This window comes from Anolis sagrei, chromosome 2 (assembly GCF_037176765.1).
Source record: "Anolis sagrei isolate rAnoSag1 chromosome 2, rAnoSag1.mat, whole genome shotgun sequence".
NCBI lineage: Eukaryota > Metazoa > Chordata > Lepidosauria > Squamata > Dactyloidae > Anolis > Anolis sagrei.
In genome coordinates, this window is record NC_090022.1 from 61,977,509 (window position 1) to 62,004,729 (window position 27,221).

General features: G+C 38.2%; 1 protein-coding gene across 4 annotated transcripts in view; it reads left to right on the top strand.

Moving 5' to 3' along the window:
* FAM120A (family with sequence similarity 120 member A) overlaps window positions 1–27,221 on the top strand; it is a 77,824-nt gene that overhangs the window by 43,520 nt on the left and 7,083 nt on the right. For 2 of the 4 annotated variants that reach the window (XM_067463558.1, XM_060766007.2), the window contains 11 exons: window positions 646–743; window positions 884–1,161; window positions 3,410–3,497; window positions 4,877–5,101; window positions 6,141–6,315; window positions 10,953–11,202; window positions 12,809–12,923; window positions 18,150–18,359; window positions 21,940–22,123; window positions 23,643–23,780; window positions 25,600–25,741. In XM_067463558.1, coding sequence (XP_067319659.1) covers window positions 646–743; window positions 884–1,161; window positions 3,410–3,497; window positions 4,877–5,101; window positions 6,141–6,315; window positions 10,953–11,202; window positions 12,809–12,923; window positions 18,150–18,359; window positions 21,940–22,123; window positions 23,643–23,780; window positions 25,600–25,741 — 1,903 coding nt within the window. The remainder of the gene's footprint in view (window positions 1–645; window positions 744–883; window positions 1,162–3,409; window positions 3,498–4,876; window positions 5,102–6,140; window positions 6,316–10,952; window positions 11,203–12,808; window positions 12,924–18,149; window positions 18,360–21,939; window positions 22,124–23,642; window positions 23,781–25,599; window positions 25,742–27,221) is intronic. The other 2 variants (XM_067463559.1, XM_060766008.2) reach the window with 1 other exon arrangement.

Consider the following 27,221-nt stretch of genomic DNA (forward strand, 5'->3'; position numbering starts at 1 on the left):
TGTACTGTTTGATCTTATATGCATTTTATAACACGAGCTTCACTTTTTCTTTTACATTTTTTTAAAATCCTGCTTTCTGAACCATGTGTTACCAACGCACAAGGAGTGTTGTGGGGTCCCCCCCCTTCTTTTTTTTTCAATGAAGTATCTTGGGTAAACCGAGGGAAGATTTCCAGAATTTCTTGTTTCCACTGCTGCTGTAGGGATTCACATGGAATTGGGAATGTTAAAAGCACATTTGATTTCAGAATAGTAAGCAGGACCAGGCTACTGCACTTCCTGTTCTAGAAAGTAAACAACAGAGACTAAAATGGAGGGAGCAGCTGTAAAGCAGACAGAACGGTGAGAGAGATTGGAAAGAAAAAAGAAAATGGGCAGAGAAGAAGAAAGTGGAGAAGGGCAGAAACAAAGCAAATCTGACACAGACCCTGGATGTTGAAGTAGAACAAAAGCAAATAAACAGTGATTGAGGAAATGATGTCATCTTTTTCTCAAGCCACAAAGCCTAACATTAGGCATGTGTTTTTTATGTGATTCTTGTATTAACTCAGGTTGAGAGTCAGAAAAATGCACTTTTTGCCAGACAGTCTCTATAGCAGGTTTATGGCCAATATAATTTTTAAAATGCACCCTTTCCATTTTTAGCCAGACCCAATCAGTTTGGAATGCCGGGTATGGTGCCACCGTATGTCTCTCCTCAGATGCTTAACATTCCACATCCCCCTGTGCAAGGAAAACATGTGGCAAGTATACTCTCCCTTTTCTTTTTGATGCTCCCTCTTCCTCTGACATTTGCTAAGGATTTTTCATGTAACTCATGTAGTCTGCACAGATTAAGGAAAAGTCAAGTCTAATTTATCACACACCCTTTCTTTATGCACAGCACATGGCTAATCAAGGTAATGCCCAAGGCCAGGGTCCATACCCCTATACCCTCTCAGAACCAGCCATCGCCTTGGACACAGGAGGAAAAAGCGTTTCTGAGCAGAACAATTACAGCAACATTCCTCACGAAGGAAAGCATACGCCATTGTACGAACGATCCTCTCCCATAAACCCAGCTCAGGGTGGAAGCCCCAATCACGTGGATTCAACCTATTTTCCTGCCTCATCAACATCATCTTCCTCAGACAATGACGAAGGCAGCGGGGGTACTGCGAAGTAAGTACACTAAATAGTTTAGACAGGTTTGGTGAAGTGACTGAATACATTCGCCCAGAGAAAACTCTCTGAAATGTATGGTAAGAAGGGAACAACCATGTTGCCTTCCCACCCCAAGAAAGTCCTTCTTGGGTGGCCTTTGATATAAGGGGAAAAGAGGAAGGGGAGATTCCTGAAATTTGACATAAGCAGATATTCCTCTCTTTGAAGGTTACTGCTCAAGGATTAAGGATTCTTCATTTTTGCTTTCAACTCACCCCATTCATTTTGGGGGGCGGGATTGAGAAAATTTCAGCAGGTGTTTATTCTTACTTGGTTGCATGACAAACTACAGCAACAAAACCGTAAAAGGCACAGGAGTTCTGTCTAGTTTTTCAGTCTGCCAGTCTTAGTTACAAGGTAGTTTAGACTGTCACATCGTCCTGAATGGATGGAGAGACAGAATCATGCTTTCTGTACAGGAATGAATTGTCCTACACTACCCATTGCCAAATTAACAAAAGAGGGATCTATACTCAGCTTAAGCAGTCTGATGGAATTGGTAAGAGGAAAGATGTTTTGAAACCTGGCATGAGCAATATGCAATCAGTCCTATTACTTCCTTTTCATAATTAGTTTCCAATTTTATTGCTTAACATGCAGCATAGAGGTTCCTGAAAAATATATTCTGCAACAAGGTGGAAATCACATGTTTTTCCAGATGTTACAGAATGACAACTGCTAGCATTTGTCACCATTAGCTCGAAATTGCAGTCCAACAGGTTCTGGAGGGATGTAAGTTTCACATCCTTGCCCCAGAAGATTCTCCTGTTAATTTGGGGAATATTTTTGTTTTAGACAGTACTAGCATGCTGTGGCCTGTGCTATACTCATAAAACTGAACTCACTCAGCACAGAAAGATCTTGGTGCTTTTCTAGTTGTGCTTATGTAGGGCAGGACAGCAACAAATTTATACTTGTATGAACTAAATTAGCTGACCTGTGGAAGCATGCATATAGTTGTAGCATCACTAGTGTACGTGGCACAATACAAAAAATTGCCCCGACAAAGGTGTATGATCTAATACACACACTCACAGAAAAAAAAGAAAGAATAATTCGATTATAAAACAAATTATCTGGACTGAAATACAATAACCAGACTGGCCCTGGAATACGATTTGGATCATGTGGTTTTAATTGATGTTTTAATGCTATGTTTAAAATGGGTTTGGTTTTACCATTTTTTGTTTATTTACTGATATATTAATATATGGCATTGAATTGTTGCCTTTGTAAGGCCACCCTGAGTCCTTTTCGGGGTTGAGAAGGGCTGGGTATAAATGTGGTAAATAAATAAATTCTGTTTTAAAATACTGTTGTTTAAAAACAGAGGTTGCAATGGGCCCTTAAATCCATGGGAGATTGGTTCCAAGAGTGATCATGAATACAAAAAACACAGATGCTCTGGTCCTTTATATAAAAAAATGAGAAGGGATTGTGAAATCTACACAAGCCCTTCCATTCCACTACCCCCATGTGAACTCCGGAGGCAGCACCCGCCACCATATGCATACATCCCAGGCTCTTGACCACCACTTCCTCCTACTCTATCTAATACTTTCCCCATCTCCTCTCACCGACTTCTTAGCCCTCAAGGGAGCACTGCAGAATAGATGCTTTGATTTTGTATATTATTATTGATGATTGATTGATGATTGATTGAATCTCCAGATCCAGTAAGGCGGACCCACTGTGGTGTTTTCCCCCCCAAGCTATATTTTGATTTAAATGATGTACTTGATACACCTTGGTTGCACACTTGGAGAAAGACGGGATTTTAAAAAAAATAGTCCAGTATTGTTAGCATTAATGGGCAGTTGATGGGCAGTTGCAAGCAAGGGTTCCCCCTGACCTGAACTGAATCGGAGGCTTTCTGCATACAAAGAAAGCATGTGTTCGACCACTCAGCTGTGGCCTCTTCATTCCATATTATTTTAACTCATTGTTCATGTGCACTTTACAAATTCAGAATAAAAATAATAATACAGTATGGAATAATTAAAACATGGTAACTGTGAAGACAGTTTGAAAGACAAATCCAGGGCTGCACAGAACCTGAAGTGGGCCTAGATAGTAAAAAAAGTAATTTGATTTTTATCTGGGTATTATCTTAAACATTCTTAGTATTAGCTTACCTAATCTTGATTTTCTGAAATATTGTTTTATCTAATTGTGAAAATAAAAAAAATGTCATGTTCTTTTTCAGTCATGTTGGTGGGAACAAATCGAGCTGGGAGAAAACAGGAAACAAGTCAGAAAACCAAGTACGTGGGGATCCAGGAGACCAAACAAAGGTAATGTTGTTAGGACTATGTGGTGTGTATTGATGAGACTAAATCCACTATATAAATCTATAAATTGAGGTGGGGGTACTGTTTGGATGCAGGCCAAGAGAATGCAGGCACATGAACCCTGAGAACATCATGGGAATAAGGAAACCAGTGAAGCTCCATCTATTTGCCAGTGAAAGTGGAATGCTTCCTTCTCTCCTCTTTGTCAAAAAGAACATAGTGCTCCAAATGTCAGTCAAGGGCCTACAGAAGGGACTGGCAATGTTATGACATGATGGAGTACTGACAATCATTCAATTTAGCATATGGCAAATTGGAGGAAAATGGAGGAAATTAGAATGAAGAATAAAATGTTCAAGACAAGATGCTAAGATAGTTACTCCCTTGAAATTAGTTCTAAAAACTAAAAGATTTTTATGTGAGAAAATGTGTAGTAACCAATCATTGAAATTCCCAGTTTTTGTGTATTTTTTCTGCTCTTTTTATGGGAATGGATTTTATGTCTCTTTTACACTATGGAAGACTAGAAGAGATAAAATATTTTTCTGTTCTTCAGTTATGGTGGTGATTTATTTCATTTGTATTGGGGGGGGGGGTCTTGTTTCCTTTTTTTGTACTACCAGACTGCTGATTGGAAAAGTATAAATGCACTCAGGCCTTGTTAGATCACATTTGCCCATTTAACAACATTGGCGGTACAATCTATGCACACATCTGTGAACCTTCGTGTTGTCTTGATATATTAATTCGAATGTTTTATGTTCAAATTCTATGTTAATTATAATTTTTAATTGGTTGTGTTTCATTTAAATTATAGTTGTTACGTTTGAGTTGCTCTTTATGCGGGGTTATTGTGAGTTATTATATTTGTATTTATTGTTATTGAGGCATTTAATGTTTGCCTTTTTTGTTGGAATCCTCCATGAGTCCCCCAGGGGAGATAAGGTGGAATATAAATAAAGTATTATTAATTAATTAGATTAGATTAGATTTTATTGATACATCCATTCAATTAACAAACTTTTGCCATGCAGGTCTTATCTCAATTTCCATTGTTCTAAAAGTCACTTTACCTTAGTTGATGCCTTATATATTCCTTGAATGTGCATCACCTATTTCCCATGCCCTTCAGCAGCTCATCAGTTTAACCCACTGTGCCACCGAGGGGTCCTTATAAGGGATTACGTATTTCATTTCCTACTGTAAATTAAATAATCTTTTAAGTACTGAAAGTAACAGTGTGTTTATAGTTTTAATTGTGCTTTGTGGTTTTAATTCAGATGAAAATACAAAGAAAACGTGAGACTCTATAATTTAAAGATGCCTGGTACTTACAGGTACAATTCCCATTTTTAAAGACAGAGAAACTTTTTATTTTACAGGCAGAAGGTTCCTCTACTGTTTCTTCAGGAAACCAGGCAGCTGAAGTTAAAGGAAACCAAGCCAGTACTCCACAAATCCCATGCCTGTTGTCCATGCCCACCAGGAACCATATGGACATTACCACACCTCCATTACCTCCTGTAGCACCTGAAGTATTACGAGTGGCAGAGCACAGGCACAAAAAGGGGTTAATGTATCCCTACATCTTTCATGTTCTAACAAAGGTAAGCAGTTCAGGTTTGGGAGTGGATAAGACAAAGCTTCTAAAAGCACAAATGAATGGTGGCTGTCACCTCTTGTTTTCAATGAATTTGTGTATTTGCAAACAAAGCCATAGTAGTCTGAAGAATAGCCAGTTTGATTTCTGTTAATGCATTCTTTGTAAAATATTCAGAACTTGGGTTCCTTTGAAATCCTGTTGAACAGGAACAATCCCACTCGCAGCTGCTATGCTAACGGTGTGCTTTGATGGATAAATACTCCGTTTATGATTCTGCTGCTTAATGTTACTAGTTGCAACACATATGATTCTGTGGAGTGAGTGAATATTGCAAAGCCATTCAGCATGAATTTTGTTCATTGCTCACCCTGCTCTTGCATTTCACTTGAAAATTTCCTTCTTTTGGTTCTTATCATTTCATGTACCCTTTATATGCTATGGCCTCAGGGTTGTATTTAGCAACATAGTGTATTCCAAATCATACCACTGTTTCATTCTTAAATTGAAAATGATACATTGGTAGGAATTTAGTTTAATATCAGTTTGGGTTTCTTGAGAAAATATTTTTAAACCCTTAGAAATCTGCTAAGATCAGTTGAGGATCTTTGGGGGAGAGACAAAATAAATGAATCAATTAATGCTGTAGCACCAGTAATGAAAACTAAAGCGGTGGTTAAATTACTGGACCACGACATGAGAGAGCCATAATTATACTTTGCTCTTAATTTAACAATATGTTTTAAGGCCAATTACTCCACTTTACCAGCCTCATAGGGATTCTGTTTTCATAAATGATGATGGTGTAGGCTGCCTATTTGAAAAAGTTCGGGATAAAATAGAAGCTATCCATCAGTAAACTTTAGGATTAGATTTTGGTCATCCGTTGCCTTTAGTTCAAAACTGTATTACAGATTGAAGTGGAGTTTTCTTTCTACTGTGAATTTTATGGTGGTGGTGCCAAAACCAAGTAGAAAGTACACTACTAATTTAATGCTTGACTCTGCAAAAGTCCGTGTGCTACTAATCATTTTGTTCATATGCAGGGTGAAATTAAAATTGCAGTTTCTATTGAAGATGAAGCAAACAAAGATCTGCCTCCTGCTGCTCTACTTTATAGGCCAGTTCGTCAATATGTTTACGGAGTCCTGTTCAGTTTGGCGGAAAGCAGGAAAAAAACAGAGAGGCTTGCTTTTAGAAAGAACAGACTTCCTCCAGAATGTATGTATTTGTCATCTGTTGCTTCTATTAGTTCAGCACAGGTACTATACCAAACCATAACCCAGTATTATGTTAGGACACTGATAGCTTAGAATTTGTTGCTCAGACATAGCATAAGTGTGATCCCTTGTGCAACACATGCATCTCTCTTTTGAGTCAGTGAATGGGAGAATTGATCCACATTGTACAACAAGTAAACTCAATCGCATTGTGTCTACTATGGGGTCCAAAGAACTGCACTAGTATATATTCAGACTGCGATGAAAGTGTGCAGGAACTTGGACAACTATGGCGTAGAACAAAATCGTGAATAGAGTCCCGAACATTCGGGCAAACCATGGTTTACAGATGAGTGACTCTGCTCACTTGTCTTCTTTTTCTTCATATCTTCATCTTCTGTAACTGCAGGCATTTCTCGGAGTAAAGAAATGTCTTGTGTGGTGTATCAGCTCAAGCATTCTGCCACTCCATTGTATGCACCAACCGTCATTTGCAAACTCACTTCAGATCATAGTTTCTGCATATGATTTGATGGCTTATCTCAAATCATAGTGAGTTAATTTAAATGTTATGTCAAACTACAGTTAAGATTGCTTAATTGTGGTATGGTGTGAAGTCTAAATGCAGTTATTAACTTGTGACTATTTGGGCTTTCCTTAAATATTTCCTGGCATAGATAAGTTCTGATTTATTGGGGGAAAGGGTTGGGCCTGAACGGGTTGTCAGGTCAACTTTCAAAGTATGTATTTAATTGTTTCCATACCTCAGTCTCTAGTTGACAGACTTCAAAACAATTCACACGAAAATCAATAAAATAAAATACAAAATCCTTAAAACCAATTAATGTGTAGCAACAAGCAACACCAAACAATACCAGCAATAAAATGTAAAGTAGCCAATTTTTTTTTCCATGTCAGGAGCGACTTGAGAAACTGCAAGTTGCTTCTGGTATGAGAGAATTGGCCCGTCTGCAAAGATGTTACCCAGGGGACACCCGGATGTTTGATATTTTACCATCCTGTGGGAGGCTTCTCTCATGTCCCCGCATGGGAAGCTGGAGCTAACAGACAGGAGCTGACCCGACTCCCCGGATTTGAACCGCCAACATTTCGGTCAGCAGTCCAGCTGGCGCAAGGGTTTAACCCACTGTGCCACCGGGGGCTCCAGTAGCCAGATTCAGATAAAACATTTGTAGTCACCACCAATTTTAGTTAACATTTAAAAACATTTATAAGAGTAGTTTTCATTTAACATCTCAGTGACCCTAATGGTTAGAAATCCCTTTGCTTGTTTGGTTCTACAGACAGGGATTCCTCACTGAGGAAATCTAAGTAGACATCTTCTGATGTTCAGAGAAGGGCCGCTGGTGCATATTAGTATGAGGGAGGACAGTCCTTCAAATACTTAGGTCCTGCCATCACTTTTGTAGGGTTAGAAAAGCTAAAAACAAAGAAGAAGCCAATCCAGTTGATTTAAAACTAACATTATATGACATTTGGCTAGCATTGATTCTGTGTCCTGAAATGATATGTGTTTCTTAATGCCATACATCAGTGGTTCTCAACCTGTGGGTCCCCAGGTGTTTTGGCCTACAACTCCCAGAAATCTCAGCCAGTTTACCAGCTGTTAAGATTTCTGGGAGTTGAGGGCCAAAACATCGGGGGACCCACAGGTTGAGAACCACTGCCATACATACTTGTGTTTAAATCGACTTCATGTATATGTCAGGTCAGATTTCGGGGCCAAGATAATGGATTTTGATATGACCTATGGTTAAGTCGAGTGTCATTCTGCAAAGAAGGGAAAGGACCAATGCCACCTCAAGCTTCCCCTGGCTGCCACTGCCACCATTTTCCCACCCAGCCATTCAGAAAGGACATTTGCCACTCTGCATACAGAAGGGGACGATTCCTTTTTTTAAAATCAAAGTTAAGGTACAGTGTTAACTCTGTTTAAAAAAAAAGGAACTATCACTTCACAAGAATTGAGGTGTTCTTAGAGAAGAAGAAATTACGTGGGGAAAAATGGAACGGCATGGAGATTAGATATAGCCCATGCAGCTGCACTTTTCTTACCCTTTGTGTAAAACATGTTTTTTTTTAACAATTTTGTATCCACTGAGGTTGGGTTTCAGGACCCCCTGTGGATACAAAAACCCATAAACGCTCAAGCCCCTTTGTATGCAACAGTGGAGTAAAATAGAAAAATCAAGATTTGCTTTTTGGATTTTTTGACAATATTTTCAAGCCACAGATAGTTAAATCTGGGAATACAATTCTTGGATATTGACTGTAACTTACTTTTTATGTTATTACTAGAAAGCTAAGAAATAGCACAGGGAACTAAGGATTACATAGCAATGCAATATTCTGTGTTTCAAATTCATAGAAGGGAAGTACATTTGCATTGCCAATGTTGGGAATAAAGGGAGTTTAGCACCTAAAATGCCAGACGCTTTTCAGGACAGGGAAAGGAGGCAAACAGCCATGAACACTTTTCCTGCCCACTGGTTCTCAGTGCCAATTTTCCCCCAGGTGCTGTTTTAAACAGGATAAATGTTAGTTGCAAACAGAATGTAAAGATCTGGCCTTAGTTTGGATTTCAAAAAATATTGCAGATTTCTTTTCATTCAGTAGATATTTATGTCATCTGCATTTCATTTTAGATACTGCTTGAAATTTAGACAAGGCTGAATTTAGGTTGGCAGTAGTGCTAGACACGCTCCAGATTTTTAAAAAAACTTCAGAGCTGAAAGGAATAGGAGAAGCTTAGGAAGAACAACAATTAACATTTGCCAATATTTCATTAACTAAGCTTTTTTTTTTTTGGAGCCTTTGCCTCTGGCCTTGGCAGATTTATTTTAAAACTACGTATTGGTTTCTGTCTTAAGTTAATCTTACACAAGAAGTGGGGTCACTTTCTACTGGTGCCTCCATATATTTGCAGTGCTCTGCACCATATCTCCTTACCACAGGCTTTCCATATTTGGTTTGACTACAGTTTCCATCAGTCCCCGCCAATGTAGTGAATTATGAGGGATAAAAGTTCAGCCAGAAGGCTATACTATTTCCCAAAATTTCTCATACTCACCAAGAGCAGATGAAAGAGTTAGAGTGATTACAGAGATGTTATTGCTAACCTAAGTTGTAAATCACTGTGCGTACTGACAGGAAGATACCATGTTTTGACTGAAACTTAATTTTTTTATCCAGTGTTGAACAGCTGTTCTGCCCTCAGTCAAGCAACACATAGAAGGCCACAGTGTACCCTCTTAGGTTGATAACTGAAGGTGCCAATGAACTTTTTTCCTTATCTATGCAGGCTTTCCTTTCTTCGTTTTGTAGGATGATTAAATACAATCTAAACGTTTTCACTTAATTTTGAATTCTGTCCACATGGCTAGCTATCATTTGCCAGCTCTAGAACAATCCGGGATCATAAACTAGCAAAGTTGTGGTTTAAGTTCCTGATCTGTTCTGATGCTAGTAAACCAAAGTTTCCTGGTTTGAGTGAAACAGAAAACTATGGGTTAATGGAGGAGTGCCATATTACATTTAGGTTGCCATGAATAGAGGAGAGAAACAGAATATGGTTCATTTAAATTGATTTATTAAGATAAGATCGGGTGAACATAGCATTTCTCTTTGGCTTGAAAAAACCTGAACTAATGTATGGTGCTTGAAAGCAAAGATCTCATGTGCTTTATGTTGGGTGACTCAAATGAATCAAGCCCCATGTTAAGATGTACAACCTAATCCCAGTGTTTAGCTTTTGTGTAGTTTAGATAAAACTCCAGAGGTCCTTGTTTTGCTCCTGACACCTCCTCCTCCTCTTCCTTCTTTTTATTTACACCCTGCCATTTTCCTCTGCTGTATTCAATAATTTAACATCTCTTTAAGGCAGGGGTGCTCAAACGTTTTAAACAGAGGGCCAGGTCCCAGTCCCTCGAACTCTTGGAGGGCCAGATTATAATTTGAAAAAAAAACATGAATGAATTCCTATGCACACTGCACACATCTTATTTGTAGTGCAAAAACACCTTAAAACAATACAATAATTAAAATGAAGAACAATTTTAACAAATATAAACTTTTTAGTATTTCAATGGAAAGTGTGGGCCTGCTTTTGGCTGATAAGATAGGATTGTTGCTGTTGTTGTGTGCTTTCAAGTTGTTTCAGAATTAGGTTGACCTGAGCGAGGGCCGGGGTCAACTTTAAGGCAACACAGCAAAAGGCTCATTTAGAATGGAGAAGAATTTATATACAGAATAGCTTGCCTACTTATAAATCATAATTTTAATAAAAGGACACAATGCATGTAGATAATAGAGTTGGGTCAAGTCTCTACTTCCACAGAATTCTTGGATTGGGAAAAGTCCACTTACATGTAGAGGCCCAAATTATCCTGATTTCAATTTGACAAAGTTGTATCAACTTTAACTCTTAAGCTAGTGGGCTATACGTCTGTTCAGAAGCAATATTAGTTAACTGCTTATTAACAGTAAGGTAAAGCACAGCTCATATGTTCAGCGTCAGAACCTATTATGAGGTTTGTAAGGTGTGTCTGTTGTTTCAGGTCAAGTAGAACATTTTCTAGAATTACCAGAAATATTTGGTTTCTTTTTCCCCCCATATAGTTTCACCAGTGATAGTTAAAGAATGGGCTGCTTACAAAGGAAAGTCTCCCCAGACCCCTGAGTTGGTAGAAGCTCTTGCATTTAGGGAATGGACCTGTCCCAATTTGAAGAAGCTGTGGTTGGGGAAAGCAGTGGAGGACAAGAATCGGCGAATGAGGGCATTCTTGGCCTGTATGAGGTCAGATACACCAGCAATGTTAAACCCAAGTAATGTGCCCACTCACCTTATGGTGCTCTGTTGTGTTTTAAGGTGAGTATTGCTGACTGGCTGTAGTCTATCCATGCATGCCTATCTGCCTAATTCTAGTAGTCATCATGGTATTCAAATAACATTAGTTTACTCAGTGTATTCTATGGTTTCAACTGTGCCTTGTCTATAATCTAGGTTCTTACCATTCTTCTGACATATGTGGAAGTGATGGCTTCTCAGTTTTCATTATCCTTATATTTTCTTAGAGAACATAATTTTAAAATGCATCTGTGTAGTCTCTAATGAAAGATATATTTCATTTCCCACTTTTTATGAAAAGCAGGACCTATTAAATTTGTTTAATGTCAAGCAAAAATCTAAAGGAATGATGCTATTTTTCAGTTCCACCTAAGTACAGCTGTATAGTAGCATTGTAGTTATTGATGAAATTGTTGTTATTAGATTACTAGAAATCATGTAATAGAATTGGTTAAGTATTACTTTCTTTATGTTTATAAGACCCTTACAGTCACTTGGACATTTAAAAACCCAGAAAACTTCCCAAATTCTAAAACAAATGCAAAACCAACCCCGAATTTTGTAGCTAGAAATATTCTAAAAGGACACATAATTAAGTGGAAGAGTGTACCAATTATTTTGGGCCACAGATGGGGAAAGGGACTAAAAAGAAATCATGTTATAGATCCTATCCTTAGATTTGGCTCCTGTATTTCCCCAGGGATTGCTCCAGTCACAGAATGGACTTTTTCCGTGTCCTTCTCCCTTCTTCTGCAATCGGTTGACAATATAAAATTTGGGAAATATTTGGTAGTAGTATGATGTATAACCAGAGGATATGATGAAGATTGAAGGGGATATCTGTGGAAATTGTCTCCCTTCCTTGAGAAGAAGGGAACTTTAAAATCTAAGCTGAGGTGCTCAGTTGTTGACATCAGTCAAATCCATAAAGTGTAAACTGGTTTAAACTAGCATTGAGCAAATACAATGCAGTGATATCATTTTATGCACCTGTTTCTGCTTATTTAGTTTTACAACCTTAACTTGCTTGATTTTCTTTCATACTTCATTTATTGATTTAGACATGCTTGGGTTTTATTGATGCAACATTAACCCAAGAAGCATTTGATCAACATTGTGTGCCTTTGCTCCCTATATCACAAGTGACAGAGATACATAAGCAAATCATGGAAGCTAGTTCGAATGTTGGCATAACATATATAAAATTAGAAACACTTTTATTCTACTGTGAGCAACGTATAAATGTACTTACCCTTTGATTTTATTGTGTTGAGATAAATATTGTAAACTCATTGCGGATTGGCTTGAGTTTCTATAATGAATGGAAAGCCTTTTGTTGGTAGATGAGATTGAGGTTTCTGCTGGAAGAAGATAGGAGACTACATTCATCCCATCCTCTATTCTCCCTGAAGTCCCATATGCCACCTCCCATCCCAAAGGCTTGAGGGCAAAAGGAAATCAGAAAATACTTCCTCCCTGACTCTCTCCCTGAACAGAGAAATCCTGTAGCTTGGAATCACTCCCTCCTGAGGGTGTTACCCTGGTGATACCCTTCTATACACAGAAATCATAATAATACTTAAAACTTTTAAAACAGTATTGAATCCAAGATCATTTGTCTTGATAGGTATATGGTGCAATGGCCTGGGGTTCGAATACTTCGTCGCCAGGAACTTGATGCCTTTCTGGCTCAAGCTTTATCTCCAAAACTCTATGAACCTGACCAATTACAAGAATTAAAGGTAACTTCTAAACTGTGGAGCATTTAATTTGTACTAATTCAAAATCTTGGTAGAGCAATATCGTTCTTTTTTAATATTCTGAATTCATATATTTGTTGTTCAAAATAGGATGTAGGCTTGAAGTATCTGGCTTCAGCGCCTCTTGAGTTGCAACTATTAATGATATCAGCTGGCTCTTTAAAAGTCTTTACTTTGTATTGCTTTATATTTCACATGAATGGCTTTCAAACATCTGTCCTTGAAAAACCCTTCCTACATCCCATTTTAATTTTGTTTCTTCTTGTTTCTCTCACCCCCCCCCCTTTTTTTTTTTTTTTTTTTGCTGAGAAACCTTTTCATATCACCCACAGGATCCCTGCATATAATAAGAGTATTTTGTGAAGTATTATAAACAAGTTTTATGAACATTTATTTTACCCTGAAAAAACTGAAAATGCACTCAGACATGAGTGAACCAGTCTCTTGCCTGAGCAGAGGATGTGATATAGTACAATGTATCTTCCAATAATTTTCTACATTTCTATCATAGAAATAGGTTGGGTATAACTACTCCTTTTTGAAACTGATGTTTATATAGATGGGGTTTGTTTTCTGTTCGTACTGTTTGAATTTCAGCTGTAGTATCTGAATGAAAACAAAAGTTCAGTGTAAAACACATTAACACCCCTCCTTATCCGAGTGTAGATTTTGCATTTCATGGCAGTTTGCCAAATGCTTTCAAGTTAAGATTGCAAAGGGAGAGAATATTGGGAGGCAAATATAATATACTAGGTTTTGTGTTGCATAACCATAAGTTCTCCATCCACAGATTCAACCAATTTTTAAAAAATCCAAAAAGGCAAATACTGATTTTGCCATTATATTTTACACCATTTTACTATGCTATTTAGAGTTGAGCATCCATGGATTTTGGTATCCATGGAAGGTCCTGAACCCAAGGCCCAGCCCAATACTAATTACCATTAGTATATTATCCAGAGCTCTTTTGTAGACTCAAATATAGAACATGATGACTGGGATGAGGGGGCAGTGTCCCATGTACCTCAGTTTAATTATTCTTTGTTCCCATATTAGATTACTCTGTGTCCCACTTTATACCTTTTAAATATTTAATTTCTGGAGTTTTGTTCTGTTCCAAGAGTCCTTCCAGACAGGACTTATATCCCAGGATCTGATACCAGATTTTCTGTTTATCCAAGATCATCTGGCATTGGGGATTCATATAACCCAGTTTAATGCAGAAAACCTAGGATAAGATCCTGAGATATATATAGGGCCTATCTGGAAGGGCCCCAAAATAATAATACAAATGCCCTAGATCCATCATGGCACTAGCATAGCAGCATTCAAACTTCCTTCCCTTCTAGACACCCTTTCAGACCTTAGAGCTGTCCAAAACTGAGTTTGGAAAGTTTTCAAACTCCACAAAGGAAGTTTTAAGGGAATCTGCAGTATGAAGGGGAGCTTTCCATCACTTCTGACTTCTACAGAGTCTTGCTGAATCTCCAGTTGAAAGCCCAGCATCAGAGCCTGTAATTCTGTTAACTCATTTATGTTGGCATTTATTTCTTGTTTCATAGAAAAACAATAGTCTTCCCCATTAGACTTTGCTTTAGAAAAGTGGACATAACTTTGCCGAAGTAAAGACTTCATGATATTTGAAGGCTTTTCACCCTTTATTGAGAGTTTTCACAAAGTTCTTTACTATATAGCCGGTCTGAGTCCCTCTACGAAGGTAGAGAAGATCGGGATATAAAAGTTTTAAACAAATAGTTTTCCCTCCCTTCTTTGGGTGCACGGGCATTGTAGAACTGATGTCGTTTGACTCCAGCTTTAACGGGCATAACTCAGTGTTTTGGAATTGTGACAGCTGGATGTTTAACAAGTCTTTAGCCTGCCCTGCAAAGAGTGCTGGTGCTTCACCAAACTACAAATCCAAGGATCCCATAGCATTGAACCATGGCAGTTAGTGGTGTCACACTTCATTTATTCTGCAGTGTAGATGCACCCTTTGCCTTCATCCTGATGTTTGGCTGTAGTGTAAATGATGTCTTATGTGATGAAAGATTTTCAAATAGTGCTGAAGAGATTATGTTGGGAGTTACAAAGCTGTATGCTTTAGTTATTAGTGGAGCTAGTTCTTTTCTGTTCAGGAAATACATGAACTGCCAATGGAAAAGTTGTTTCTAAGTCAGTGGTTTCAATTGGTCTTTTAAAAAATGATCATATTTGTCTTTTTACTCATCACCTCAGGGCCTCTGGTGGGATGAAAGGCTATAAACAAATATTTAAACAAATGCATTTCAATCTCTTCATACCACACCACCCAGGAAGGCTGAAAAGCTTCTAAGAATTCCCAGTACTTGACTTTGTGGAGGCGATTAAGATTGATTTAAATAATAAAGTGGTGATTCTGTATTCTACCATGATAACATACAAGTAATGCATGATAATAAAATTAGTAATTGGGGAGGCAAAGAATCTTGTCAGGACATTTGAGGTTAGAGCAATAATACCTGGAAATCCTGGAACAAAAGTTTAAGCTTCTTGATCAGTGAAACTTTTTGATAAAAGATTCTGTCCCATCTGAAAGGGTCCTTTTCATTTTTTGCTTGTCTTGCCTCTTTTCTGTAGACTTTCCCTTTCCCCACTTTGCTGTTCTTTTTCTCTGCTACTGCTCACTGCTTCCCTGCTAACAACTTGTACTTCCTTAGGGAGGCCAACCTCACACCATGACTCTATCGTCTGGTATAGGCTAGAGTTGAAGACAGGAAGCTGGGCTAAATTGATCATTGGCCAGACCCAGTAAGGCAGTATTTGTATTCTGAATATAAATTGCCCCAGTTAAATCAGTATGAGCTTAGCATTACAGGTGAGTGACTTGGAAAAGAACATACCTGGATGACACTAAATCACTTACTTTATCAAGAATAAAGGGCAGAATTCACCGTGTTTTTATTTTAGTTTTCAAATCCATGCATTTAGATAAAATCTCTGCACTGTCCTCAGAATTGTTTATCATTCTAGTAACCTAGATTTGACAAACTTGGAACTAGAATATTATTTTACATCAACAGTAGTGCATGCTTCATCGTAGTTTTGCCATGTTGTGAGCATTGTATAACATTGTATTGCCATAATTATGCCGTAATATTGCAGATCTGACATGTGAGCTTGCTTTTGGCATGGTTTTATGAATTCTGATAAGAGAAATCAGATTCACACTGGAGATTTGACTCAAATGCTACTGCTCTAAAACCACACCCAATCTATTTGGGGAATTTGAGATATGTATGGCATAACTAGCATCTGTCTTAAAGGCATACATTGATGCTAATTGATTTTTGTACAATTGTGTGAGTTGAATCCAGAGTTACTTTTATCCATAGCCAAGCTTTCCATCTGGAAGAGATTCCTGCTTATAGAATATGATGATTTCACTCCATAGTCCACTCTTTTTGCTTAATTGTATTCCTGTGTGGTCTCCCAACCTTCAGCCCAGAACAATGGGAGTTGAGGTGAAATCTCCTTTTAACCTTTCCTTATTGTTAGTGAGCATACCCATGGGACTTTTGATACAAAGCCTGTGTAACTGATTCAAGTTCTTTCAGATAACAGGAAACTTGTCTTGGGCTATTTTCTTTAAATATAGGAAATATTAAGGTCTTAGGCACAGCGTTAAGTCAGATAACTGGGTCAACTGTCAGCTACCATCAGCAGCTACTTGATTTCTTTTAAAGATTTTAATGTTGCTTTCATCAAAAAAGTTGATGAAACTTAGATCATATAAATGGTATTAGAATGTGTTGGATTCTGTTGGATTCTGGGCATTCAAATGCCTCAAAACCTTTCTAGTTTTTTGTTCTTGAATACTAACCCTTGAATCATTATGATGACATGCACTAATTTCTAAATGTTTCTGAGTACTAATATTCTAAACATATGGATAAGAGCCACATGTCTTTTTTAGCTGCAAATGTTTTCTATTCTCATAACTAGGCTAATAATTATGCCTATCTTAATTTCTTACATACATGTTACTAATCAAATCTTCATTTTTAAAAAGGGTAGATTTATAATAACTGGTTCAGACTTGTAACTTGTTTTTTCCTGCCCCTATGGAGAGTTCTTCTACTCCAGCTTCTATCACCACAGAGAGAAATGAATAACAAGCATTTTTTTCTACAGCATTTCTGAAATGTCAGTGGTTGCAAGAAGCCAAGTGAGATTCTGAATTCAGATAATGGTGAAATTTCTAGATTCAGTTATTCAGTTCTGTTGTAATTGTGGGAGCACACAAGACTTGATTTCATTGCAAGGAAAGATTGGAGGGAGAAAGGGAGGGAAAAAGGCATCCAAATAAATCCACTTTCTTGGAGTGGGCCTTTTAATTTATAGTTTTATTTCCGTGGCATTTTGATGCATGCCTATTAGAATAAGTCTTAATAAAAAGAAATATATATTGAACTCTATACTTCACTTTTTCATTCTGTGGGCTTTTAAATAAAATTAGGTCATTGCACAGTTACATTACTACTACTACTATTATTATTATGTTTGTTTATCCCCCTCTTTTTCTCTCTACAAGGAGACTCAAAGTGGCTTACATTAAAAGCATTTCATTATAATTTAAAATCAATGAATATACAAACATTAAAGCAGAATTAATGGTAGTAAAATTATTCACAGTTAAAATCCATATTCAAAGCTAAAAACCACAGCACCCCCGGACTTGATCTTAAAACCTTCTTCTGTAAAAGCCTTCCTGAATAAAAAGGGTTTAGCCTGCCGCTGGAAGGACAACAAAGAGGGGCCATTCTGGCTGCCCTGGGTAGGGAGTTCAAGAGTCAAGGGGCAGCCACCGAGAAGGCCAACTCTCTCGATCTCACCAGTCGAGCTTGAGATGGAGGTGGGACAGAGAGAAGGGCCTCTCCTGAAGATCTCAGGGCCCAGGCAGGTTCATACAGGACATGTGGTCAGCCAGATAGCCTGGACCCGAACCATCTAAGGCTTTAGAGGTCATAACCAGCACTTTGAATTGTGCCTGGAAACAGACTGGCAGCCAATGGAGCTGCTGCAACAGGGTGGTTGTCCACTGTTGCATGGCTTCATCTTTTCAAAAATTCAGTTTTCCAACTAATACATTCTGAGTAGTGTTTATATACATATATAAAAAAATTCAAATCTGTTCACTTTGTCAACTGAGGTTTCATTTCTGTCTTAAAGATTGAAAATCTAGATCCTCGAGGAATTCAACTGTCGGCATTGTTTATGAGTGGTGTTGACATGGCATTGTTTGCAAACGATGCTTGCGGGCAGCCAATTCCATGGGAACATTGTTGTCCATGGATGTACTTTGATGGGAAGCTGTTCCAGACCAAGCTCATCAAAGCAACCCGGGAAAAAGTTCCCCTCATTGACCTCTGTGATGGTCAGGTATGTTCCTCCCTGATGTGTGTGGTGCTGGTTGAGGTTAATTGGGCCTGAATGAAATCGGTTATTTAGCTCCAGATCTTCAGCAGCAAATACAGTGACATTGATATGTAAATTGACTTTGTATGGAGCTCAATTTCGGTGGTGGAGGGAAATCTGATAATCCATTAGTGTGTATAAATGACAAATGGCAATTATTGAATGAGAATCGTTCTAAAGGCTTGCACAAATGAATGCTGAGAAGTGTGTATAATTTGTGTATTCCAATTATAAGAGGATAGTGGTTTAAATTTAGTGTGATGCTCATGATAATATGTAGATTTCTACCCCCCACCCCCAATACTTCTGGTTTTGGATGCTGATAAAGTGCAGATTTTTAAAGCTCGAAGTGCAGAAAGAAAATGTTTTCCGCTGTTTTCATTCATTGACAACATTATTCAGGGCTTGATTTTAATCAGTAAATGATTTTGTACAGCAATGTATTAGATGAATTTGAAAGAAGTGACTGCATTCTTTTTCATAATGTGGATCAAAGGCAGGCAACCTGGTGCTTATCAGAAATTTGGACAGGACCTTCCATTAGTCTTAGTCACAGTGAATACTCATCAAGGCAGCTAGAATTCTTCAGAATCTCTAGAGACCATGTGTAATATTTATGAAATGTGTCAATTTATCAAAACCTGTCTCATGTGCTGTTATTCACTTCGACAACTAGGGGCAATTATTTTTAAAATAAAATTTGGCGATGAGTTGTTTTCTTCCAACATCCTGCAAGTTCAAAGCTGACCTTAATAAAATATACAAAATAAAATCAATACTTTTGGGTTCTAGTAGATTTAAAATCACTTGAATTCTACCTTGTACAGGAAAAGCTATATATTCCTCTCATTCAGTATGTAGCCAATGGCTCTCTCATTTAATTTTGTTTTTGAACAGAAGAAGGTTCGTGCTGTATCAGACACCAGTCATTTCTAGTACCCTGTTGCCTTCCTTCAGCAACTCCCCAAATGCCCCTGGAAGTCCTTAGCAGGGTATCCATGTGGCAAAACCTTTTCATTCATATTTTCCAACAAATGATATTGAGTCATTCTGATAGAAAAATATTATCCAGCCATAACTACTTGTAACCATTGATGGCTCTATCCTCTATTAATGAGTTTTGTTAAAACCATACAGATTAGTGGCCATTCTAAGTCTCATGGTAACAGGTCCATACTTGGCTATGTACAGTGTTAAGAAATGCTGTATTGCAGTGGTTCTCAACCTGAGGGCTGGGGACCCGGGGGGGGGGGGGGCACGCTGTCATTACAGGGGGTCCATGAAGGATTAACCTACTGCCTACATTAAAAACAATCAGAGGTGGAAATCTGCTATGAGAGTAGCTAGGTGGGAAATGTGCTGAGAACATGCAAGTGAATAATAACATCAAATGACGGAGTGGAAGCATGTAGCATTTCTTGCTATTGGCAGACAATCAGGGGCCATGAGGTAGAGAAGGCCGAGTCAGTTGTTATATTATCATTATTATTTAGTGTTGACATTGTTTAAAATTTATATGAAATGACTATTATCAAGATATCATCTATATATAAATAAAAATGTAATCTTCGTTAGTGGGATTAACATAACTCAAAAACCACTGGGCTAATTGACACCAGTTTGGAAACAATAACCCTATCAGGCCAACAAGTGACCATCACTCATAAAGACACTGAAAAACATAGCTGAAGAGACTTAAAAAGCCAAAAAGTAACAAATACATTACAACGCATGCACATGACCACATATATACACATGTATACACACACAAAACATATATACACAGACTGGGCCACAGCAACGCATGGCAGGCGACTGCTAGTATTATAATAAGAGTGTGTGCATTAACAGATTAACTTAGGTTCTCTTCTCTCTAAATTTGAAGGACCTTCATGAGAAAACTGAAATAATAATTTGATGCAATCTAGTGCTTTAAATCTTGAGTTAAGTCTTGGGGGTCCATGGTCACAAAAGGTAATTAAAAGCGAATCCATGCTGAAGAAATGGTTGAGAACCACTTCCAAGGGTCTTTGCCCTCAAAATCCCACTATTTAGCCTGTCACTGAGAACACTATTAAGATAATGCTTAAAGTGACTAATACATTTTGATGCCTCAAGTGTTAGACCTGTCTCTGAGTGTATTTGACCTGCTGATTCCAAAAATGGCACTAATTTTTGAGTTACAGAACATATACTCACCCATAGAAACCCATTATAACAATTTCAAAGAAACTAGAGCTGATGCAGTCTATCCAATGCAACTTTCTGGATTTTATTTATTTATTTCTCGTGTCAGGGCAGCCAGTCAAACTTTCTGGATCAGTGCCCCAAATAACTCCCAAGAAAAAGCCAATGCACTAAGAAAAATTGTCAGGCTGTGTTATCCATTCTCTCCACAATATGTGTGCTTTCACCTCCACCTATTTGTCTTTTTAAGGGTCTTCCTTGTTAATTTGAATGGCCCTTTCTGTATTTTTTTCCAGCTCTATAATATTCTTTTTTATAGTTCAGAATAGAGCTTTGTACAATATTCCAAGCGAGGTCTTAATAGAGATGTTTATAAATGCATTAATATAGTTGTAGTTTGGTTTTTTTAACGATCTCCAGTCTTTTACTTCAGGCATAGACTGGATCAGCATTTTAATTGAGTTATCCATACCATTTCCAACATCTCTTTCTAAGTCACTGCTAGCTCATTACTCACCAATGTATACAAGAAGTTGTTGTGTGTCATTTTGCACTTCATATTGAACCATATTTTCCTTTGTGAGGCCCATTCCTTAGGTTTGGAAAATGCCTATTGGAGCTCAGTGTCATTATTTTATGCTTTTTGTATTGTCTCAATCCTTTCTCACCACACAGCCCAGTGTGTGGTGGGAAGGACTTTACCCATAAGAGGACCTCTCCACTTTATGGTTTCTAAGTTTGCTCACGACTCTATGAGGAGACTTTGACAAAGCCTTTTGCTATTGGTATTTGAGTTTTATTTTTGAAAACGGAGTCATAACCTATTTTAGAACAGGGACTGTGATATTGTGATGTTTGCTTTTCAATGAATTGCACCAACAGTTTGCAATTGGTTGGTTAGCTACCAGTAGATGTGCTGTCATTTCAAAGTTAGTACCAAAATACCCCACCAGTGCACGCCCTCTTCCTTAGCTTTTATTGGAAAGATTTGTTCAGGAGAGACTTGCCATTGCTTTCCTCTAAAGAAAGTCTGCACAACCTGTAGACCTCCTGGTGTTTTGGACTTCACCTCCCAGAATTCCTGATAGTTGGACAAGCTGGCTAGTGTTTATAAGAATTGGAGTGTCAAACACCTGGAGTGTCGCAGGTTGTGCAGACCCTGCTGTAAAGCTAAAATAGCTTAACTTGCCCAAGATAACCCTATGGGGTTCAGCCTCAAACCTGGATCAACACTGGCTCTCTTAGTATGCTGCTACTTCTAGTACTACTATTACTGATACAGGGTAGGTATGGAAGTATTTTGCATTAACAATCTCAATATATTGGTGTCCCATTTTAAAAATTACTATTATTTTAGGCTGAACAAGCTGCCAAGGTTGAAAAGATGCGTCAAAGCATCCTTGAAGGTTTACACTTCTCCAGGCAGAACCACCCGCTCCCTTTTCCTCCACCACCTGCCATGCCTTTCTATCCAGCATCTGTATATCCTCGGCATTTTGGGCCAATCCCACCACCTCAGGGCAGGGGCAGGGGCTTTCCTGGTAAGTGTGCCTCTCTTTTGAAACGTGTAGCATTTCATTCAGAATAGATCCCACAAGTATTGGGTGCATGTACAAATACATGTGAAATTTATTCACCCTGTGTTATGTGAACTGCCCTGAATCCCCATCGGGAGAGAGGGCAGTCTATAAATAAAATTATTATTATTATTATTATTATTATTATTATTATTATTATTCATACACAAATTCCTACCAGTGTATCATTTGTCATAACCACATCATTTGCAGTAGTGTGTTGTGTGAATTCAACACATTTGACACAAGCAAATAAACTTACGTTTAGGGGATTGTGAAAAATGAAATCAGAGCAAATGGAGATATTAAGTCGTTCTTCTGTTCCAGATGGCTGGAAGTAAGTAATCATGAACAAACGGAGGTAGAAATTTCTCCACAAGCACATTCATAAGGCTTCATGTATTATTTGGTATGAACTGTAGCATTTTTTTGTTTATTAAATTTCCAAGGGTTGCACAAAAGTTCTCTTGATTCTGTTCTATTTTTAATGCTTAGTCTTGTAGTGTGAAGTCTAAAACATCCATTTCTTGAGCAGAAGGCAGTTTCTGTGTGGATTTAATTCCATATTTGTAAATTTAATTTCATAAAGGGAATGCTGCCATGAGTTTTGGAAGAAAAAAATAAACTTAATCATAAAGCTGATAAAATGACACTTGAACTCAGTTCTTTAAACAGGTGAACTGTTTACAACTGTATGAAGAAATTAAAATGAAAGGTTACAGAAAACTACACCAAGCATTTAGCTGCATTTAATTGTGCAGGCCTTGAATATACAGATTGATCTATCCCTTATATATATAAATATATATTTACTCTTAGAAGAAAAGGGGGTTGAGTGTTCCCCAGGTATTTATTTTTTATCAAGTTTTGTTCAGGCTATAGTAATTTCTGACGAAATAATGCATGGATTCATGTATTTAACAGAGTGAGAGGTTAGTATTGTATTTGATGTTACGTCATATAAATTCAGCAAATTTTCCCAGTTCCAGCAGACCTCACATCTGAGGATGCTTGCCATAGATGCAGGCGAAACGTCAGGAGAAATGTCTCTAGAACATGGCCATATAGCCCGAAAAAAACCACAAGAACTCAGCAAAAGCTGTTTCAGGTTTTTTAAAAAAAAAAATCAGTCTCAACATAGTTGTGGTAGAATTTAGCTCTCAAGATATCTGTAGTAGTGAGAAAACATGGGGAGGGAGCCAAACTAGAGTTTCTGGACCTATCAGTGAATAGTAAGTTTCATAAGCTGTTCACAAATCCTATGACCGTGGCCACTTTTGGCTAGGAGGTGGTCTTCGATGTTTTTCTCCTTGACTACGAGGCCAGCATATTCTCAAAAGATTTGATCATGTTTTGTTTTTTTAAAAGAGGCATCTTGTGTTCACTCCAAGAAGAGATCCACAGCTTGTTTTGGGGGGCAATTCCTCTCTGTCCCCCTCCCCCTCACAGTTTTCCCCTGTCTCTTTTACCCCGGGTCTCACAGGAGTCTATGGCTTTGGAGGCCCTTATGGGGAAACAGTAGCAACAGGCGCTTATCGGGCCTTCCGGGTGGCTGCTGCAGGAGGACACTCCGGAGGCTTCTCTGGCAATGACAGCAACAGGACTAGCAAGTTTCAGGGCGGTAATTATACCAATCCCCTTTTCTTAGAGCTTCCAGCAACAGCCTCCTTCTTCTCACTGGTCAGAGGCTTCTCACCAATGACTAGCTTCCTTGCTCTTCTCCTTCTGCCTCTTCTCCCCCTTTTAACTCTCTGTAGCTGCCAGCTCCTCTGCAACTTGCGCCGCAGACTGCTGTCATCTTATTTACTAACTGCAATTACTTGGCTAGAAGATCTCTACAGCAAACTATAGTTGCCACACAACTGCCCCTAAAAATAATAATTTAAAAAATGGTTTGAAGTAGGAGCGGCAATCATTTGGCATTCCAAATCAACCTGGAGGACTGCACAGTTCTCACCTCCACTTTAAAATCCCATTTTGTATTTCTGTATCAGCAAGGCAGTGTGTGTATACCTAATACTGGGAGTTTTATTACTTGAAAATATTTGGAAATAGGTTAGTGGTAGATATCAGTGGGATATAAAGTGATATCCAATATAGTTTTGGGGTTTTTTATGTCACCATTATTCATAAGAGTTCATATTATAAAAAAAACTCCTGAATGAAAAGTTATTCAAAGGTCTTCCCTTTTTTTTAATTGAACAGGAAATCTCTGTACTTTACTTATTCCCAACACATTCTAATATCAAAATTCTGGCTAATAGCCAACACTTCTGAATCTCAGTAGCCTCATGAAGCAGCTGCTCATGTAGTGATAGTAGAGCATAGAGAAGGATGAAATTCCCTGCCTTTGCTAGTACTGTAGGAATTAATGTGTTGAGATTCTGGCATAACATGTAACCACATTGCTTCTACTTCTTTTTAACCCTCGCTTCTGTTAGCTTAATTGCTCGTGTCTGGCTAATGTTCTTTGTCTTAAATGACTGTTGTGGTCTTGGATAGCATTACAAATAGATCCATGTGAATATTAAAATTTAAGTTGAAATGCACACTTAAATACAAAAGTAATAAAGAGCAAATATTTTTAAATAGTGTTCAAACATTAACCAGGCCATTGTGGCTTCAGGCATGTGGACTTGCGGGTTATAGCAGCACAGTTTAAAACAAGTCAGAACATTTTTACTATTTTTATTTAAGATTACTATACATTTCAAATGGTGGCAGTAAAAATTAAAATAGTTGGGTTACATCCAAATTTGTAAGTGAATGGTGGATCTCACATTTCCTAGAACAGGAATGGGACCCTTATCGCACTGTGACTTCCCTGGCAAGGAGGTGGGTCTTTGCATACATGTCCATAGCCCAAGTTGCTCCTGGGCAAAAAGACTTGAAACAGAATGGGAGACTCCATAATTCATCCATGCTGCATTCTATGCGCAAAAGCATACTTGAAGAGTCACCTTTAGATTGAAGCCTTACAGCTGAGAACTACTCATTCTGCCTTTACTTGAGAAATGCATCGCATTATTAAACTGTTCCTGTTTCAACCTGGATTGTAGTATAGCATCCAGTTTTGATCTTACAGTCCTTAACTTTAACCATTTAGCTATTCTCTACTGATCTCAACAGGGCTTAATTCTGAACCGGGGTATAGGTTAGAACATATTTTATGAACAAGATTATTTTAAAATACAATGCTTGTAAAATTACCTTAAAATCATCTAATTGATTATTTAATTTGCTCAAAGAGTATTTACACAAAGTCTTCATAGATTTTTTTTTTTTTTTTTTTTTTTAGAAAATCCTTTTCCAAATTCTTAGAAATCGGTTTTCAGAAGGGGAGAGGTTTTGTAGAGCAAATGGGGAACTGTCTCTATTCCATTCTTCAAAAGTGCAATTTCCTGGAATTATCATTTCTGTTGTTGTTGTTCTTTGTTTAGGTGTCCAACCTATTCCTTCTCAGGGAGGGAAGCTTGAAATAGCTGGCACTGTGGTAGGCCACTGGGCTGGAAGCAGGCGTGGTCGAGGAGGTAGAGGGCCGTTCCCTTTGCAGGTGGTTTCTGTTGGAGGAGCAGCGAGAGGGTAAGCAGAAAGAAGCCTTGAAAAGATTATTCTGCTTGCTCTGGATGCACAAATGACAACAAAATAGTTGCCTAAGCAGTGGGCACCATTCAGTCAGCAGTGGTGTACTTAGATGTTGCTGACTCAGGTGTCCTGTCCATATGCCAGGGCTAGGAGAATTTGGTCATGATTCTGGCTGCACTGTTTTGCACCAAGCTGTAGGCTACAACTACTTTTCAAAGTCAGACAAATAGAGTGCATAATACATTAGCCCCACCCTGTCTTATCCATGGGAGATAGATTTCTAGTTCCCTTGTGGATGCCTGAAACCACAAATAATAATAATAATAATAATCATCATCATCATCTTTATTTATACCGCGCCACCATCTCTCCGATGGGGACTTGGAGCGGCTTACATGAGGCCAAGCCCAAACAGCAAATTACAATAAAATAAAACCGAAAACGCGAACAATAACAACGACAACAACATAATTACATAAAACGTGAAAACATAGCAATATAGAATTACAATAGGCACAATGACAGTGGGCGGGCTACATGTAATGGTTAAAAGAGAGACTGATTAAAACTCAGGCGAGATAAGAAAAAGACAGATTATTTGCGGAGGAGGGCTCATTATCGTGGAGGTTGTGGAATCAAGCTTTCCCACGGGGGAGGGGGGACATGTACTCCAATGACAAAATGTTGAGGCTAAGCAATAGTGTGAGAATGCAAACCTATTCATCAAAATAGTACCAATCCTATAGCAGGTCACTGAAACCACAGAAAGCGGACCTAAGAATGGTGGTGGGGAGGGTACTGCAGTAATCCCATCTCGATGTCCCCAAGCCACATATGACTGCACTTAAAGGTAACCGGTAATAAATTCTCACCCCTGTTGGTCAGCATCAAGATCATATTACTCTGCTGAATTCTCTTTGGAAAATGGAGCATTTAGATACACAAGTTATGTTTGATGTCTGCATATCTCACACTAGCTGAAACCAATTCTATCAGAAAAAGAGCTTCCACAGCCCAAGAGTACAGTCTCTTTGTGCACTGCCATAAAGAGTGTCTCCTATATGTTCCACCAAGCTTTATTACTGAAGATAGAGGAATATGCAGAAAAAGCAATGCCAGTAAGTTCACCCTCCAATTGTAAACTACAGTTGGTAAAACAGGATTCCTTGTTAATTTAAAAAATGACAACCGGGGAAGAACGACAGATTAGCAGATTATCTTTCTTCTGGCAAGCAGTTCCAGAAGGATTTTTCCCCAGAGAGCAACCACTTGGAACAATTTTGAATTTTATGAGGTGGAGGGGCACTACAAATTTCTAAAATGAAAGAATAACAATGACATAATAGTCTTAAATATTATGGGAGAAACTGCTAGGTATGGAGAATTTCTGTGCCAATTTTTTTCTCATGTTAGGGATTGTTGCCCTAAAAAGTACTAAGAACTTGCTAACTGCTACTTACAAGAGATTCCAACTAGA